This window comes from Monodon monoceros, unplaced genomic scaffold (assembly GCF_005190385.1).
Source record: "Monodon monoceros isolate NGI ecotype Baffin Bay Population unplaced genomic scaffold, NGI_Narwhal_1 Super_Scaffold_10, whole genome shotgun sequence".
Taxonomy (NCBI): Eukaryota; Metazoa; Chordata; class Mammalia; order Artiodactyla; family Monodontidae; genus Monodon; species Monodon monoceros.
The window spans coordinates 27,973,560-27,993,783 of NW_021703766.1; the positions used below are offsets into that span (position 1 = coordinate 27,973,560).

General features: G+C 40.1%; 1 protein-coding gene across 4 annotated transcripts in view; it reads right to left on the reverse strand.

Annotated features, from left to right (window-relative positions):
• NUP93 (nucleoporin 93) overlaps positions 1-20,224 on the reverse strand; it is a 107,866-nt gene that overhangs the window by 59,804 nt on the left and 27,838 nt on the right. For all 4 annotated transcript variants that reach the window (XM_029204080.1, XM_029204070.1, XM_029204063.1 and 1 more), the window contains exon 3: positions 16,897-17,014. In XM_029204080.1, coding sequence (XP_029059913.1) covers positions 16,897-17,014 — 118 coding nt within the window. The remainder of the gene's footprint in view (positions 1-16,896; positions 17,015-20,224) is intronic.

Below are 20,224 nucleotides of genomic sequence, written 5' to 3' on the forward strand. Positions count from 1 at the left end.
GGTCTGGGTCTGGGTCTGGGTCTGGGTCTGGGTCTGGGTCTGGGTCTCTGTCTCTGTCTCTGTCTCTCTCTCTCTCACACTCACACACACACACACACACACAGACACACACTCACAGCATCTAATCAAGCCTTAGTATTTAGATAAAGGGAACAAGAGATTTTGGCAAGAACTTGTAGACTATATGAAGAACTTCTTCTACCTCAATAATAATAAATGAAATAATACAGTAAATACAGACTCATTTTCGTTGTGGCCATAAAATTTCAGGGGTGACTCATTTCCCTTGTGGCATAGATTAAGAAAATAAGGCCCAGAGAAACTCAGATTCTCACAGCTCCAGGTCCTGGGTTCAGGGCCTGAGTTCTCTGCACAGCACTATAGGACACTGTACCAACAAAACCTGGCCGGGTGTGTGCTTGATGGACTCTATTTCATGGAATCTGAAGTTCTTACATGGAGGATGATGGTGGATAGAAAAGAACAGCTTCTGGCTTGCTAGTTTTGTTACCAATGTACTTTACACAACAGATGTATTTCTTACCAGGTTGATTGTAAATAGAACTCTTTTAAACAACTTCTATTTTAAATTCAGTAGGGAAGCTGTTATTTGAAGGAATACTAAAGCTAAATATCGCGCCACGATTTCTTTAATAAATGCAGATATTCAGAGTTTGGATTTGCTTCCTAAAGCAAGGTCTATTATATTATTACTATTATTTTAGAGAAAAGACACTAAAACCCCAATTTTCATGCAATTTTTTTGCTGCATATTATTTACCATTTCTGTTATTAACTAGAAAACACTGATGAGGCCAGAAATTGATTAAAAAAAAAATAAGACTCCTTAATAGAAAAGGATTACTAAAATTACTCAATCCTCAATGTAATTTAAACAAGGGAAAACCTGTATATATTTCATTATCTGGTCAGAATTTCAAATTCACTGACATATAAAATATAAGTTCCTGAAATTTTTCTAAGAAAAGTTTTATAAGAAAAAACGAGTTAAAAATTATATGCAAAATAACAACAAAATGAATTTGCAACAGAAAACATGGTGACAGAGGTCCCATGGGATGTTGGTCCTACATGATGGGGTGGGAGAGGTGAGAGGAGGCCCTGCCTTTCATCACCCACCACTCTTAGGTCAGGACAGACAACCAAGGCAAGTTGGACAGATGGCCTGGTCTAGGCCCCAGGAGCTTATGCTTCCCTGTAAGAACCCTGGCTCAGGTTTCCATCTCAGTACTGTACCCTCCACATCTCGACAACAGGAACATGACGATCTGCAATTCTAAGACAGTTTTTTGAAAACTAGGCTGATTTTAAAATCTGCTCTTCCCACACCATTCTCTCCACCATCCTTCCAGCAGTGACACAGGTGAAAATCATTTAAAAAACAACGGCCCAGTTTTACTAACATGCTTCTTACATACTAAATCCTCCAGCAAACTACTGAGGTGATTAAAACATTTCCAGTTCTACTATTTTGCCATCTCACATCCTTAAGTCGATACTGGGACATTTCAAGTAGCTGAATCCCCTTCGGTAGACCTAAAACACTGAAGATCTAATAAAGATGGGGACTATATTATATCCACTTACGGTGCTTAACAAAGCATCATGCACCGGGTTAAGTGCTCAAATATATTTATTGATTAACCTATGAGCTGTTGAAGGTTATTATGCAGATGCTCGAGAAATGTCTACAGAACTGCAGCTTGTTGTCAGCCTTCTCCAACTGTGGTGCTTCTGGGCAAACTCACATTTAGAATTTAACCTGAAGTGTTCCTGTGAAGCTACCTATATATTAGTCACACTTAATCTAATTAAGTTCTATTTAAGCCTTATGGGTGAAAAACCATGTAAAGCCACCTACATATGATTTCTAAAGGCAAGAGTTAATTAAACCTAGTGGAAAGCATGCTGAAGTTGGGAGTCAAAAGAACTGGGTTCTAGGTAACCCTACCCAAGTTATTCACACCATGCCTCAGTTTCCTCATCTGTAAAATGGGAAAATGCTACCACACCTATATGAAGAACACTATGTATATCTTCAACTGCCTATACAACAGGATTACTCTTCAAAGCAAAGAGAAGCCATTTCAAATGATTTCTAAGACACACAGGCTGCACATTTTAATACATTTTTAAAATATTCAGACTGATTTAGACATTTCCAAGGAAATACTTATTCTGCCTCTCCGCTTTCTCTCATGGCATCTGTTGTTACTAGCAGGTAAGGAAAAGTAAAATCTAATGTCATTAACAGTAAGACCCAAGATCTTTAGCGCTCACTCAATGCAGGAGGGGGTTACAGAGAGAAGCAAATGAAAAGGTAAACAAAATGAGGATGAGAGGAGCTGAAGAGAAAGGCAGAGAAAATCAGGTTAATGAATAAAAACAATAAGTCCATCTTTCATCTCTCCTGGCTCCTAATGATGGCAGACGGTATATTTAATCTGCTGAGAGACCAGATTTAAGGCCTTCTTTTGGCACAGTCCATCCATGAATTATTAACATTTGCAGAAGCAATGGCACATCCGCTCACAGTGATCAGAGAGGAAAGTGATGATTAACTAAAATGGGATTATTAATCCCTCCACTTCCCTTTCCTCCGTCCCCCTCTCTTCTTCATTCCCCACTGGGCTCTGACTGCTTTTTAGGCAGTGTATTTTAAGCTACAGCCTCGGTATCAGAGTCAATACCTCCATGGTAAAAAAAAAAATAATCAATGACCAATTATAAGTCATAGGTTTTCAATATATGTAAGTTTTTAACATATTTTATTGACCACTGTGTCCTTCATGAGTGGTTACAAATTCTTTATGGACTCAAACACTTAGAAGATAAATCCACTGCTTTGCAGGCTGAAAGTTCAGGGTTGGTCCACAGGTGGACTAAGTATAAAAGTTGGCAGAGATGGCTAGAAAAGGGTTTACTTATACTAACTAGACTTCTGTAATAACCCAGTGGACCTCATGCTGGAGGACTTGTTCAAACACACATTCTGGGCCCCACCTCCAGAGATTTGGATTCCGCAGCTTTGGGGTGGGGCCTGAGAATTTGCATTTCTAACAAGCTCCCAGGTGATACTGATGCTGCTGATCTGTGCACCACACTTTAGAATCACTGATAAAGAGCTTCTTTCCTGTTGTCAAATGCATTCAGGGCATGAGAGGAATGGAGAAGGAAATTAAAACCAACCTGAAGTAGAAAGTTAATACAAAGACAAAGGTGAGATTTGTAGCTCCTTTCCCCTCCTAACACCCAAAGAAAATCCTGGAGGCCTGAAGGGCTCTGCAATGTTTGCTGCTCCAAAACAAACCCTATTCCATAACACTCCCCCTTTCCCCAAAATATGAGCTAGTAGGATGAATAGTTAACAAATGGTGAAGAACATATATGAAGTTGAGAGCTAGATTAATTTATAACTTCATTCCTAAAACATGAAAAACAAAATCAAATGTGCCCTTTTCCTTGGTCATTTTCGTCCCCATCATCTTCTCTACTTAGGATTTGGCTTTAATGTATGATCAATCCTCAAAAAACAAATAAGTTGAAACAGCCTCACCCAAAACAGCTATGTACTATAACAGAAAAGTCTTATACACCCTCAATATCAAGCTGAGTCAGGCACCAAAAAAGTAGAATATTAGCAGAGGTTTTAGGCAAGGGCCAAAAATAAGGAAATGCACTTCAGAGTACCCATTAAAAGAGCAAAGCATGAGCAGGTTAGCCAGATGGATAAACTAAATTCCACCTCTTCGGGGTTTGCAAAAGCAGAAAACACAAGTAACAAGAGCACGTGAGGAAGAGGCCCACCTCTGGCAGCCAGTAGATCCAGCCTCTCCACCAGGCCCAGCCCCAACCCCACACCTAGACTCACTCTACAGAGCAAGACAGTGCTGGTGGCTGCATGCTGCCAGGCTGCAGAAGCCATTCTTGATTGGCTTCTGAAGCCAATTCTTGAAGCCAGCCATGATTTCACAGCTGCCACTTGATTGCAAAAAAGGAGGTGCACTCCCATTAGCAATGGCTGCTCTGGATGCCAGCCAGTCTAAAAGGCTGGGAGGGACTGGGGGGGGGGGGGGGGGGGAAGAAAGAGGGATGCAAAAGACAGAAGGAAAGCAAGAATGAAAGGAAAAAAGGAGAAAAGACAAAAAGAACAGACGAAAAGAATGAAAGAAGGGAGGATAGTCCAAAGGAAGGAAGGAATCAGGGAGAGTGAAACAGAAAGCAAAAAACTGGCAGAAACAAAAACAAAAAATCTTCCCCCTAACCTGCTCTGAACCCTGACAGCCTAGTCCACCTAAAGTTTCAAATATGATATTCGTTCTGGTTTGCCACTTTGCATTTGCTTGGCACCAGTGACCTACTCAGCACAAACAAGGCTGATAGGCTCTAGTGTGACAAATCTCAAGAAACCCTGGGCACCTTCACATAAAGGGCATCTGTAAAATATATCAGCAGCAGCAGCACTTTTGTTCGGTATCACTTTTTGTTCCAAAGTATATCCCCGATGGAAAAAGTGAGGTTTGTCCCCATTCAGACTATAGTATTACCCTTCTAAGTAGCATTTTCATACCTACGACTGATTTAGTTAACCAGAAAATCTTTCACATGGAAAGGAATAAATGGAAAAGTCACTTCAAAGAAAACAAGTAAGAAAAGGTCTAAGGGGAAAGACAGAACCAAAACATCAAGAAATTTGACCAGTGGCAAAAGAACTAGCTTAGCATCTTTGTGGTGGTGGTGATGACGGTGATGAGGAGGAGGAGGAGGAATTTATCCAAGCAGTCCACCCCTTGATGCCTTCCTCAGCAAGGCATGATAATAAGGATACAGGGCAAGGTATTAAGAAGCATCTGGGTTCAAGTTCCACCTTTGATAATAACTAATCTATCTTGATTTCGGTTTCTTCTGCTTCTAAATAAAGATGATGCTAACACCCATTCACCTCACCTCAAACACTGCAATAAGGAACAAGACGGTGATGGACAAAGCCCACTGCAAAGTATTATACGAATGGAAAGATTACTATGGTGTGTCCCTCAAAGTTCACATAAAATTACTAACCTGTTACTTCCCCCCTAAAACTTCTAAATTAGGACAAAGTCATAGAGCTTCTCAATAACTATTTTTCCAACAGTTTTTTTAAAATAATTTTTAAATTTTTTATTTATTTATTTTTGACTGCGTTGGGTCTTTGTTGCTGCGCACATGCTTTCTCCAGTTGTGGTGAGCGGGGACTACTTTTCATTGCGGTGCGAGGGCTTCTCATTGCAGTAGCTTTTCCTGTTGCAGAGCACGGGCTCTAGGCGCATCGGCTTCAGTAGCTGAGGCGCGCGGGCTCAGTAGTTGTGGCTCGTGGGGTCTAGAGCGCAGGCTCAGTAGTTGTGGCACACAGGCTTAGATGCTCTGCGGCATGTGGGATCTTCCCGGACCAGGGATCAAACCCGTGTTCCCTGCATTGGCAGGCGGATTCTTAACCAGTGTGCCACCAGGGAAGTCCTTTCCCAACGGTTTGAGGGGGAGAGTGAAATGACATAATGGTTGCTCATGAAATCTGCACATCTCAGATCCCTTTTCACACATTAGGAAGTTTTTTCCATTACAGAATAAAGGAAAAGGCTGTATATTACTTTATAGGAACTGACCAATTCTGAACTATGAGGGCCATTCTTACAGTCTACCTCTAACACATGCTTCATGGACTAATTCCTCACTGCCCTGTTAAAATAAATCAATTTTCCTTGTTATTTCAAAGATGTTCTACAGCTTCAAGTACCTGGTCCAAACAATTCAACACTCCCAAAATGCTGGCAGTCAAGAAAGTACACTATGGAGCCATTTTCCAAGTTCTGTGAACTAAGGACATCTTGCTTTTGTAATCAGAGGGAAAAGTGAATTTTCCCTTCTAAAGCCATTCAGTTCTCATTCACACCCTTAAAATCCCAAATTTAATGTTTTCTTGTCATCTAACTCCCTCAGCCCTCACTTACCCTCAATTCCAGTCAAGAGGTGTCCAGGTTGTGAAAAGGAGGGTAAAAGTCTTTCATAGGCAGTGATTGCTTCCCTTCCAATCACTCTGAGCCCAGCTCCCTCCATAAGCAGGCCACTGTACCTGCCCCTCAACTAGATTCTAATTTCAACTTCACACTGGGAGAGTGGCACCAGGCACACGCTGAGGACCACTTACGTGGGAGTGCTTGCTTAGCTGGGACCTACTCTTTGCACACCATCACCCCTGCCCAGTTAGTTCCCTGCTGGTCTTCTCTTCAAGATTCTGTTATGTTAGTTTGCATTTATTTCTAAGAGCCAGTTAGACCAAAGAGTACCAATTTGCATGACTTCAGGTATTAATGCTCTGCTGAATGTCAACTCCTCACTTTTGTGCTGTCTCCTAGAAGTGAGTAATTTTGCTGTGCAGAAATTCTTCCCTGTATTCTGGAGCACACACCAAGTTGAGGGCTCTGCCTGTGTCTTTAAAAGCCAAACACAATAATACCCATAGGCAGCCAAATCATATTATAAGATGCAAGATTTCAACATTCCGGCACACTGCCAGAGCTTAATGGCCAGTCAGACGCTAATAAGTAAGGAAATGGGTCTGCATTAAACCTACAAATAAGTCAACAATCAATAGTTCAGGATTACAGTAAAAATTTGATGTGCCCTTTAAATTGCTTCTAGCATCATCCTTCTAACTCCAGCTCAGCTTCAGAAGCAAAACAAAACAAAGATGATCAAGCAAGAAGCTGAACCCAACCTATTTTTACAAGCACAAAGCCTTGGCATTTCAAAACTAAAAGCTGCTCCAGGATTTCACAGAAATCCTTTACAGTGTACCTGTAGGGCAGCAAAACTGAGAAATAATAGTCTGGGCTTTAGACAGTAAATTAAACTGACAGCTCAGCAAGCAGAAAACTATGGCAAAAAAACCAGCACCTGGAGATAAACGGAGGAAGCACGTTTGGCCTTCCTGCAAAACTCATCTTCCCCCCAAACCAGCAGTGTTTGTATTAAGGTTTAGAAAGCACATTCCAGCTTCTCCCTCAATCAACATTATTTTACTACTAAGCTTATATAAATAAGAGCGATGCCCACCACATCCATTCTCTGTGGGCTTTATACTCTTTATTTTGCTCTAAATGAGTGATCAATTATACTTCTATTTCCTATTTCTACCATCTTTGTCCTTCAAATGTAACCTGAAAATTAGTCTACAATGAAATTTAAAACCTAGGGGAATAAGGGCACAGTACTGAACTCAAACCCACAGAAGGGACTTCAAGTCTGGCATAATAGCCTTTTAGGCCTTAGGCTCCTCCTTGGTGAAATGGAGTTAACAATAGTAACTGCCTCAGAGGGTTAATGGAAGGACTGAATGAGGAAACCCACAAAGTGCTCAGTACAGTGTCTGGACACAATAAATGTTCAGTAAACCTTAGCTTTGCCTTCCCTATTCTAGCTGGGGTAAAACAGAAAACCGGAATTCAAAACTGTCTTTGGTGCCATGTTTCACTGTACCAACAAGTAAACTAAACAAAAGAAAGGAAGGGAGACAGGAAAGGAAGGGGAGAGAGGTGAGGAGGGAAATTGGAGGGGAGGAGGGGAGGGAGGAAGGGGGGGGAAAGGAGAAAGGAAGAAAACATAGCTACTGAAACTAGTACTACCCAAAGTACAGCTGAAGAAGCACCCATCCACAAGTAGTTTGTTCCCAGTCTGCAGCAGGTAAGTACAAAATCTGAGAATCAGCATTTAGAAACTTTTATAGCAATCTGACAGAGTAATTTTATGTCCACTGAATTTAATTTAAAAAACTAAGGCTTACAGGAATTCCCTGGCCCTGGCAGTCGTTAGGATCCATGCTTTCACCGCTGGGGCCCAGGATCAATCCCTGGTTGGGGAACTAAGATCCCACAAGCCTCATGGCATGGCCAAAAACAAACAAACAAACAAAAAACAAAACCTAAGGCTTATATTCTGCATGTCTTTTATTTCATTTTTTTCTAGTAATTCTTTTTTGCTGTATTTTATAAAAGTATCTCTCAGTCTGAGATAAATTGGGAAAAAAGAAACTTGAGAAGCACGGATTATGTAAGCACCTTCTGAACACAACACCCATCACCATATTCCTTCAACAGGAAGACATGTGGGGCAGTGTGGGGCCTCATCACAGAGCCAAGTGCTACTGTGAATGCCTTAAACCTTCAAGGATTCACCAGGCCCTGCTCATTTAGAGACTGCTTCTGCTGAGACAGGCTCATATGCACTGTGGATAACAGAGAACCGAGTAAGAAATGAGAAAGCACCCCCAGATAATATCATACAAGTATACTTTGGTACCTTGAGCAAATCAAGCATATTATAACCTTCCATGGCTGTCCCTAAGATAGTAACAGCTTTTTTTAATTAGACAATATTTTTTTAATATATAAAGGAGGAATGGAGAAAACTCTGCCCCACATCCTTGTGCTCGTGTCATTTAAAGAAATAAATCAAATCAGGTAGTAATAAAAATCAGCCAGTGAATCCACATTCCCACTTACGTTCTGCTGACCTAATCCTCCCGTTTGTGTTATGAACTAAACGAATAGCCTGGTTTTAGTTGTAAATGTGTTTTATAAGACAAAGGTTCTTTTTGTACAGTTTCTTGGAAGCTGTGTCACGCCCAGCCCTGCTCAGCAGGTTCTGCTGCAGTGCTTCAAGTGCTGTGGTTTTCTGAAAAGCACAGGCGGGATTTTGCTGATGGCATCTCGGCCTCACAGCCACTCCATGGTGAGAAGCGGGGCCTAGCCCTTCTGCCCTCCAGGATAACTGAAGCAGCGCGTGCACCGTTGCTCATCATTAGTGTTGGAGACCAGGAGCTGCCTTCACCCTGAGCATGGGACTCATTCAACCTCTCCATATCTGATGTGCAAGATGGAAGCCAAACCATTTGTGAGACAGGAAAATGCTCAAAAAGGAAGCAATACACACTGGTTCTGGGAGCTCTGCAGCAAAAGAAATTATAGTACTGGTCTTGTCAGTAGAGGATGTTGTTCATCCTACCTCCCAGCTTCTTTTCCTGGTCCCTGCCAAACAACAAACAGAAAAAAGCAAAACCAAGAGTATCTCCTGTCTGAGCCCCTCTCTCAGTTCCTTCACAGAATGTGGATTTTTAGTGGAGACAAGGAGAACCTGGGCCCCAAAGTTTTATGACTACGGAGCCACACTTTGTAACCACCACCAATGGAAGGAGCCACATCAGGCTGCTGGCCTGGAAAGCCTTGGACTGAACACTCCGAAACAGAAATAAGAGATCACAGGGCACTGTGGCAAGCAGATCAAAGTGGCGCAGAGCGTCAAGGGCTGCCATCTGAGAATGACAGACTGGTCTACAGTAGTGCATTCAATATTTGACAAGGTTTTAACTCCCATTTAAATCAAACAGTTTAGCCCATTTCTGATTCCTGAAACCAAGCAATTTAAAGATACCAGAGTGAAGATAACAATATATGTTCCCCATCTCCGGAGTACTGGGGCATCAACAGATATCGGCAGGTTAAGAGAAGCTGGTAAAGAGGGAGAGGATGACTCAACTCCAGTTCAAAGGCACCAGGGCCTGGCCAATACTTGAAGTGCTCTATTAAATTGTTAGATAAATATTTTAGCCGTGGGCTTCTTCCAAAACACTCTTACAGAACCATTCCCACTTCTTTCTTAAGTTGGTAATTGATATTCCCCTGCTCACTACAGGATATAAGAAACCTCTGAGAAGACAAAAAAGCCTGTCATTTCCTGCCTGCACAGAATGCATTCAGCATCCATTTACTTGCTTGTTCTGAAAGCTCTGCATTCAGGAGTAAGTGTGAATGGTTAAGTTAAAAAGCTGAAATCTTATATCCTTGGCTCACATAAAAGCAGTTTTTCACATTTTCCACAGACGATGCCTTTAACAACCATTTTTATTCCAAAGTTACCATTTCTAATTCCATTCAGAGGACACTTTAATGCAACTGCATACTTTGCCACCATACCATAACGTCTACCTTTCCCCTTATCACAAACAGGCAGAAAAATTAAATCATTTCTGTACTTACCACAGCAATCAGCATTAGACTACCTAATTATAAACACAAAATAGGATGGCACATTAACCTGCCTCTGTGAAGACACTATTTTTTCGTTTTTACGTGTTTACCGGTTTTTACCAGCTCTGAGATTTACTCTGGGTCAGGGTTTAATGACAAGGAACAGCAAATATACTCATTAAGTGGGGGTGATGTGGGCACCACAGTGTATACACAGGATACGAAGCCTAGCACAGCTATTGCCCTGAACAAGAACACAGGACACAGTGTGATGTGTGTCTTTTCCACACGCACCTCAGCCACTACAACTGAATTCTGGCCTAAAACGTACCTGGTATTTGTTCTAGAAAAGGGTTTCTCTCTAACTAACGGGCTTTGGATCCAGTGGGAATTGGATTCATTTGCTAGTGAACCCAAGAGCATTACCTATAGGTTGTTTCAAGTCCAGGATAGGCAGCTGTTATAAGCTGGGAAAGGGCAAGATTCAAATATCCATTAAAGTCCTCTAAAAATTCATAAGAAAGGTTACCATGAACTTCCCACTGACTCTCTTAGGAGCAAGAGGAATATAACAAAGGAGGTCAATAAATCAAATGCTTAACTAAAAATCTTCACACTGTTAGATTCCATGCAACAGTCTCTTACATTTTTATATTATGTGAAAACATCTGAAGAGCAAAGTTTTATTCCTTCAGAGTCCATCAATTCAAAATTTCTAATCATCCAATTTGGGCTAGATCACTATTATTTGCAGAAAAGACTGCTCAAGCATATTAAGAGCAGAAACAATAAGGAAGATAAGTATGTTTTGCCTACTTAAACCATTTCTCAGAATTGCTATACAAATTATCAGTATGCAAATAGATGCAACTCTTACGAAAGAACCTCATCTCTTCCTTAATTTACTAAAGCAGCTTTGGTAAGACCTCTCCTTGGTACACACACTTAGCAGTTTCAGTTTCTAGGAATAGATGAAAATGACAACTACATTTCTTTAAAAATAATTCCAGAATTAAGATATTGTCACCCATTCAGAATGCACCCTCCCTCAACTAATTTGAGCTAGGGAAAGCTTACTGCACCTTTCCCTCAATATTAATACCTTGCCAGTACTAATCCTGAAGAGCTGCTATTAGCATACTAATCATTCTAAGAAAGTCTGAACTTCTTTTCAACAAACTGCCACAAGATTTCTAGAACCAGTTCCCTACCAACAACTTGCCAGTACTACACACACACAATTAGCACTCAAGACAACTACTTTTCCTCTTAGCTGTAATACACAGCTGCATTTAATCAGCAGTACCTTAATTCTGAAGGTATAAAATTAAAAGATAAACCATGAAAATTACAATTTAGGTGATATGGGATTATACCACCAGTGATTCATTTTTATGCTTACCAAAGCCATTTAGCTTCTTCTGATTATTTAAAAGATAAGCTAAGAGTGGTTTGAGTATACTCTACATTTCCAAGGACAGAAAAAGGAAGGAAATAATGAAAATTTTATTATACATATAGTGTGGTAAGTAGAACAAGTTTTTAACAAGTCAATTATTATTGCACCATTTTCTTATATTTTATCCTCTTTTTAAGACTTCTTTTTCTCTTTATTCATACAGGACAGATTTCCATCTGGAAACTGAGCATATTATGAAGATGTTTAGTTCCATATAGAGTTTTTTTGTGTGTAGAAGGGGCTACATTTTCATTTATCATGATTTAAATTGGTTGCTAAGTCAATTCCAACAACATAATCTAAAGTTGTTTACTTTGTGGGGGAACATTCAGAAAGTTTTGTTTTTTCCTAAGCAGTAAAGCCAACATGCTATATTTGGAGGCCATGGCAAGAGAGATCTGAGACTATGAAAGAGGTGGCATCTAGGAAAGCCTTAAGAGGGTCAGACTGAAATTATGGCTCAGACATTTTCAGAGGTGCTACTCCACGCTAAAGGAAGGGGGTGAGCAAAGGCCTAAAGTATAAAAGGAAAATGAAAGAGTTTGGTAACTTGGTTAGCTGAAGTAGAAATCTTTCTCACACGCCCCCCCCAATTTAATCCTACCTATACTTACCCTGTAAACTAGAGTACTTAAAAATACTTAAAAAAAAAAATCAGACTGTTTCTAGTTGGAAAATGTCTCTTGAGAAATCTCTTAAACATATGATAGAACATCAACCTGTTTGGAGAGAATGACTATGACTAAACTCTGGAATCACACAAGGTAGTCAGCCTCACTTTCCAAGGCCTGAAAGAGAGTGCTGAGGATGAGATCAGATACTTGGTTGAGGTTTGCAGTCCCTGGAACAACTAGAAATAGATGTCTTATCCTGAAACTCCTCCATGAAACAGAGTTAGATTTGAAGATGTTTCATTTATTACAGTTAATTGACAGTTTTAAATTTTCTGGCACTGTAAGTATAGTGGGTTGAAGTGGGTACTGCCAAAAATATATGTCTAAGTCCTAACTCCTGGTACCAGTGAATGTGATCTTATTTGGAAATGGGGTCTCTGCAAATGTAATTAAGGTAAGCATCTCAAGATGAGACCACCTTGGAGTTAGAGTGGGCCCTAAATCCAACGGCTGGTGTCCTTATAAGAGAAGGGAGAAGTGGATTTGACACACCTGAGAAGAAAACCTATGAAGATGGAGGCAGACTGGACTTATGCTGCCACAGATCAAGGAATGTCAGGAGCCACCAGAAGCTAAAAGAGGACAAAGTCTCCTCTCGTGCCTTCGGAGGGCACTGCCAACACCCTGATTTCAAAGTTCTGAGCTCCAGACTGTGAGAGAATGCATTTCTAATGCTTTAGGCCACTAAGTTTGTGGCAATTTGCTGTGGCAGCCATAGGAATCTAATACAGTAAGTTCAGCAATAATATTATTACATTTTGGTTTAATGCCATTTGGAAATATTACAGCCTAACGCCGAGAAACTGCAGCTCCCATTTTTTATGGCCAACCCAGGCTATTTCTGCAGAGCCTTCTTGAAAAATACATGTAATCTAGTGAAAAAGCCCAGAATATAACTAAGCTGTGTAACTGTGCACTTTATTACTATATAATACACATCATCCACGGTACATTAGGTCTGTTCAGACCACACTAAAAATGTGCAGTCTGCCCTCTATATTTTTTTCCAAAGACAGAAGTGAGCAAGTGGATCTCTGTGAGAGGAACCATACTTGCAAGCACCACAAAGTCACTCAGAATAGAGTAGTCCAGTTGTTTTAGAACCATGTCCTCTTAACAGTTATGGCTCTTCAGTTCCATTACAAAAATGTGCAGGCCTTCTTTATGACCATTTCCAAAAATTAAATCAATAAACATTAAAAAAAATTCCATTAGCATCAGCCATACATATATTTAAGTGGGTTTATTTAAATATGTTACTTTTGCTGGCCACAGCAGTCTTTCAAAAATGCATTATCAATGCATGCCAACATCACTGTTTATGACAAACAACAAAAAACCTGTATTAATTTCAAGCTCCATTAGAAAATGAAGGAAATACAATCAATGTTTACCAAACAGAAAAGGACAACCTATTCATGGGAAAATGCCTTTCCAAGCTTATAGGTAATGCAAACAATGGATGGTACAAAGTCTTGGACAGCACCTGTCAAAGGATCCTTCAGCATTTCCTTTTATGAATTTATAAGCTGACATAATAAATTCACTCTGACTGATACTCAGTGGGATTAGGGTACGTTCTCATCTCAAAAACTGCACTGATTGGAAAACAAAAGCTCATACACAAAAATCGATCAGATTTATGGTATGTGAATTATATTTCAGTAAAGCTGGTAAAAATAAATGAGAAAAAAAAACGTCCATCAAAAAGTATATCTGGGGCTTCCCTGGTGGCGCAGTGGTTCAGAGTCCGCCTGCCGATGCAGGGGACGCGGGTTCGTGCCCCAGTCCGGGAAGATACCACGTGCCGCGGAGCGGCTGGGCCCGTTGAGTCATGGCTGCTGAGCCTGCGCATCCGGAGCTTGTGCTCCGCAGTGGGAGAGGCCACAACAGTGAGAGGCCCGCGTACTGGGAAAAAAAAAAAAAAAAGTATATCTGGTCTTTTTAAAAACAAAAAATTGAAAATATCCAAATTAACTCTTCCTGGACAACTAACACATTAAGAGAAGAATTAAAAGGAGGACCACTCCATGCTAAGGGCGAAAGCTGGCTTGGCTCCTATATTTGACTACTACACAGGAAGTCAGGGAAGGACATGATACTGCTATGTGTACAGGAAGTTTAGGCATAGATCAGCTGAGCCACACAATACAATCACTAGAGCTATCTCAGATTAGACCAAAGACTCAGCCCTTTAGAAGTTAAATTTTCTCCTTTAAGCCTTTGCTGGCAAGAAGATGAAGTCAATAGAGGATTTTAGTTTGAAACTAGTTAGTCTTAAATCTTTACTTCAGGTCTAGATGATCAATTCCCAATTAATCAAAACTTACCTTGGAGTGACCATTTCACATTTTTTAAGCTATTCCAGAAAAGCTCAACTGAGAGGTAAAATTTTGAAATGGAGGCATCCTTCCTCTCAAAGACTTCCCAGTGGTGCAGGACCAAAACTCTTAGCCGTGCTCATTCCAAATTAAGAAACTCTCTTTGATGTGAACAAGCATGCATTGTTAGGAAGCCGCCTAATGGGGCTATTGAAGGACGGTGTTCATGCATAAAGTAGAAGGTTAGAATAAATGATCATTATGACTCAATACATTTATAAACCTGTCATTAATATCTCAAAGCAAAAAATGTTGTACCACATCAGTTGGAATTCATGAAGTGCATCACTAAATGTTGCTGGGTATTCCAAATATGTATTACAAATATGCCAAAGAAAATCTAAAACGCAGCTTTTAAAATAAACAACTTATTTGGCATTTTAAACATTAAAAACAACACAAACAAACAAATAACCTTTCAGCAAATGTCATTTCTTTCCACACTATTAGGAATACTTCCGCACATATATGGTGATTATTCAAATTATCTGAGCTGTACCTCATTCACTCACCTGTTATGGGAGTAAGTATTTGTTTCTAGGGCATCAAGCAGTTGAAATAGAAGGTGGGGAGAGCAACAGCTAAAACTTTAAAAAAAAAAAAAAAAAGAGGCAAGTATACATGCCATTTTAAGATTACACGGAAAGGGCTTCCCTGGTGGCACAGTGGTTGAGAATCATCCGCTTGCCAATGCAGGGGACACGGGTTCCAGCCCTGGTCTGGGAAGATCCCACGTGCCGTGGAGCAACTAAGCCCGTGCACCACAACTACTGAGCCTGTGCTCTAGAGCCCATGAGCCACAACTACTGAGCCTGTGTGCTGCAACTACTGAAGCCAGCGTGCCTAGAGTCCGTGCTCCACAACAAGAGAACCCACCACAATGAGAAGCCCGCGCACCGCAACGACGAGTAGCTCCTGCTCGCAGCAACTAGAGAAAACCCACGCACAGTAATGAAGACCCAATGCAGCTAAAAATAAATTAATTAATTTTTTAAAAAAAAGATTGCACGGAAATAAGAAGGTATCTATAAGGTGACAGGCAAATATAATTTAGTATATAAAACTGGAAAAAACTGGATTTTCATACTCTGGGAACATATCAATAACAGGGAAAATAATGAATATCTATAGTTACTGAACTCTCAACTCAAAGTTGAGGGTTTTAGGTTTCTCAAGTGGAATAAATGCAGTAGAATTATGGCCATTACTGTAGATGGATTAAAACAGTTCTCAGAAGGGTGGGGTAAAGAGTATTAATTCAAATTGAGCCCAAATAATAAATAACAGATTCATCTGTACTAGGATTTGCCTTTGTAGGACCTGCATCCTTTCATCTCAAAGGTAAATCGATGATAAAAATGGTATCCCACTATCCCTTCACTCTAACACAAGTCAGTGTTCCAATTCCTCAGAACTAAATGGATCACGGGACTTCCCTGGTGGTCCAGCAGGTAAGACTCTGTGCTCCCAATGCAGGGGGCCTGGGTTCAATCCCTGGTTGGGGTACTAGATCCCACATGCATGCCACAACTAAGAGTCCATGTGCCACAACTAAAGAATCTGCATGCCATAGTTAAGACCTGGTGCAGCCTGAAGGAATGAATGAATGAATAAATGAATAAACAAATATAAAAAAAACCCAAACAACTAAATGGATCACAAGATTTTTCCTTAACAATTTTGAACACACACACACACACACACACACACACACACACACAAAACCAGTTTCTGATTAGATTAAAATAGCAATCAATTGTGCCAGTGGCATGCTAGGTTAAATGAGACAGGAGTGCTCTATTAGACCATTTCCTGGTGCCACTAATGGAGCCAAATACTTCCTAGAAATCGATGAGTAGGTTTCAGTAAATAGTAAAGCTATTTAGTTTCCCCAGCTCTTTGCCAAGCCACACAAGCAAGATGTAGAAAAGAAATGTGGAAGACAAATAGTAAAATTATTTGAGATCTAGCAAAGAAAGCAAGAGAAACTTACAACTAATGTCTCCGTGCCTTGGATTAAGCCCAAAGAAGGAAGAGAAATCTGTGCTCATAATTACAATAATTTAAAAAGTGCAGGTCGGAAATGCTTTCCTAAATTCAGCCTTACAGAGCACTCTGAAAATAATCCAATGTTCCTCCAAAGCTGAGCCTCCCATTCTCTTAATATCTGAGGAAGAAGAGAATTAACAAAGAAATGTGGTATTCCTAAACCAGCTGGTGAACAAAAGGCCAGGGCCTTCAGCCTGGGTTGCATGCTCAGGGTTGCACCTGCACCAGTCCTGGTACCTGGCAGCCCTTACCTGAATGTCTGTGTCCTTCACAGGCTCAAGAGGCTCAAAGGTGGTGGCTGCACTCAGACTCTCCAATCGCTGGGAGATGTGGGATATGTCAAGTCCCCGAGACCCGAGGAGAACTGACCTATATGAGGATATAGGGCAGGGAGAAAAAAGTAGAATTAGAACATCTAATATGCTTCCTAAAATACTAGAGTATTTTTAGTATGAAACTAAAACTTCTTATATACTGCCCAAACACTTTTGTATGGTTGTTTCATACTTTTCCAAAAAGATCTACCACCTGGGATAACAGACACAACGTTGCATTTGGTAGTAAGAGAGAGTTCTGATCATGCCTAAATTAGAGTGAGGGACCTGTCTAGATAAATTGATAGCATATCAATAAAATTACAGGATAGACTGCTCCAAACACTTTATAGTGAAGAAAATCGTGAGGTAGATATTATTCTCAATCCCCGTTTTACAGATGGGGGAACCAATGTGCAAAGAGGTTAACCAACTTATCAAAAGTCACAGAGCCAGGAAACAGCAAAGCCAGGTCACCAAGCTCCACAGCACAAACTCTTAACCACCATCCTATATTTACAGCCTCTATAAAGACAGATGTAGTAAACCACAAAATTTTAGAAGCTTCAGGAGAACCTAGTCTAAACTTCATTCATTAATTAAGGAAACTGAAAGTCCAGGGCAATCAATAACTTGCAAAGGGCAGGGAAACCAGAATCCAAGGCCAGTTCTCCAAAGCTTCTCTTCAAAAGCCAAACACCATGTGCAGTACATCTTCAAATTCCCTCTCTGCTGCCCAGTCCAACAGTACAGGAAGCTGTCACCTGACTAATAAATGCTTTTGAAGAGAGATGGGAACACTACAGCTGGCTTTATGTCTACTCATCTGGAGCAATGTAACAATGGGAGAGCAAAAAAAAAATTATAGATTCTCACTAATATCTAGAACACTCTCTGGAAGAAAGAAACTTAGGGAAATTAATTGTTTAGACTGTTGCTTTTGGATTATGATTTAGTACCCCCAAATCCCATCGACAAAGTCTGTGCTCATTCTTAGTAACTTAGAAGAAGCTAGACCACCTGGTGGCACAAATAACCCTAACACCTATGGGTGTTACACTGAAGATGACCAATTCTGAACTAACATACTTATTGGAAAAAAGAAAAGACTTCTCATGCTTATTTCCATTCTACTTAGTACCACAGGAATAGATAATGTGCACCCAGAGGGCTCCGCACTGTAGATTTTTGTCTCTTCCGTGCAGACTGGTCAGCTATGATGCCATCCCTGAGGCTTCCCCTCCAGGCTATCATTTCAAATAGGTAATCTTGCCTCTCTCTTCTAACAATCCTTGACGGCTAACTTTCTAGTACAGTGGTTCCCAGTCCTGGTTGCACATTAGAATCGTCTAGACAACTTTCCTCCCAATGATTCTGATTAGTGTTGGGTAAGCCTGGAGCACGGGTATCAGTATTAGGCTCTCCTTCCCTTTTTTATAACAGCTTTACTGAGATATTATTAACATATCATACAATTCACCCATTTAAAGTGTAGAATTCCATGGGTTTTAGTATATTCACAGAGTTGTACAACCATCGCCACAATCTATTTTAGAATATTTTCATCACCCCTCCCTGCCAAAATTTCCCCCACTCCATAAGCAGTCATGGGAATGTATCAATAAAATGTTCATGTCTCCACAAATCTCCCCCTAACCACTAATTTATTTTCTGTCTCTATAAATTTGCCTACTCTGGACATTTTCTATAAATGGAATCATACAATGTGTGGTCTTTCATGACTGGTTTCTTTCACTGAGAATAACGTTTTCAAGGTTCATCCATGTTGTAGTATGTATCAGTACTTCATTTCTTTTTATTACTGAATAGTACTCCATCATATGGATATGCTATATTTTATATTAATGAACATATCATCATTCGAAGGACATTTGGGTTGTTTCCACTTTTTGGTTATTATAAAAAATGCTGCCATGAACATTCATGTGCGAGTTTTTGCGTGAACGTACGTTATCATTTCTCTTGGGTATACACCTCGGAGTGGAACTGCTAGATTATATACTGACCCCCTGTTTAACCTTCTGAAGAACTGCCAGACTATTTTCCAAAGGAGCTACACTATTTTACATTCCCATGAGCAATGTACAAGGGTTCTAATTTTTTCCACACTCTTGCCAATACCTGTTACTACCTTTTTGATTATAGCCATTTTAGCCAATTCCTCTTTAAACTATTATAGAAAAAAATCTTAGTATGAAATTAAAATAATAAACCCTGTACCTATCACCCAGCTTCAAAAACTAGCATGTCATAGCAAACTATTTTCATCCACATCCCTACCTACTTTCCTCTCTCTACCACCCAGATTATTTCGAAATAAACCCGAAATATTCTCTTAATTATTTCATAACATTAAAATGTGTTTGTTTGAATGGAATACAAGTAAGTTCTCTACCTGCAAATAATTGATATGCCTCCAAATGTCTTTTAATCTTTGAGTTGTCCCTCCATCTCATTTTTTTTTTTCTTACAATTTCTTTGTTGGAGACTCTAGATTATTTGTTCCATAGAGCAGTGCTACCCAAACTTGAAATGTGCATGTGAATCACCTGGGAAGCTTGTTAATAAGCATATTCTGTTTCAGCAGGTCTGGGATAGGGCCTGAGGGTCTCCAGTTCTAAAAAGCTCACAGCTGATGCTTATGCTGTTGATCTATGGACCAGACTCAAAGTAGCAAGGATGTAGTTTCCCACATAACAGGTTTTACTGATTGCATCCCCATGATGTAATTTAACATGTTCCTCAGGCCTCTCCTATCCAATTTCCTGTAAATTGAAAGTAAGTGCTAATGGTTTGATCAGATTCAGGTGGCATTTTTTTGGTTCAATTACTTCAGACTTTTATCAAGAGGTATGTAATATCTCATTACCTCTTTTTGGAATGTTACCAGACACTGATGATCATTGCTTAGACGCATTAATTCCTTAGAGGTTGCAAAATGGTGGTATCCTGTCTCTATTAGCTGGAATATTTCCCCTCAGAGACACTCTTCATCAACTACATGGTTACTCTGAATAATGAGTTGATTCTCTAGCATTCTCCAAAGGTGACTGATGAGTTTTGCTTTAGTATCATTATGTACTCATGAATTTAAACATATTTGATGTATTTCAATCCACTGCAGTTATTACCCTTATCATGCTCAAAATCATCTCATCTTTGGCCAGTAGAAGCCTTTTCAAGTTGGTTTCTGAGTTCTTTTGACATGACTCAAGTTGACCTACATAACTTCCTTGCCATCTGG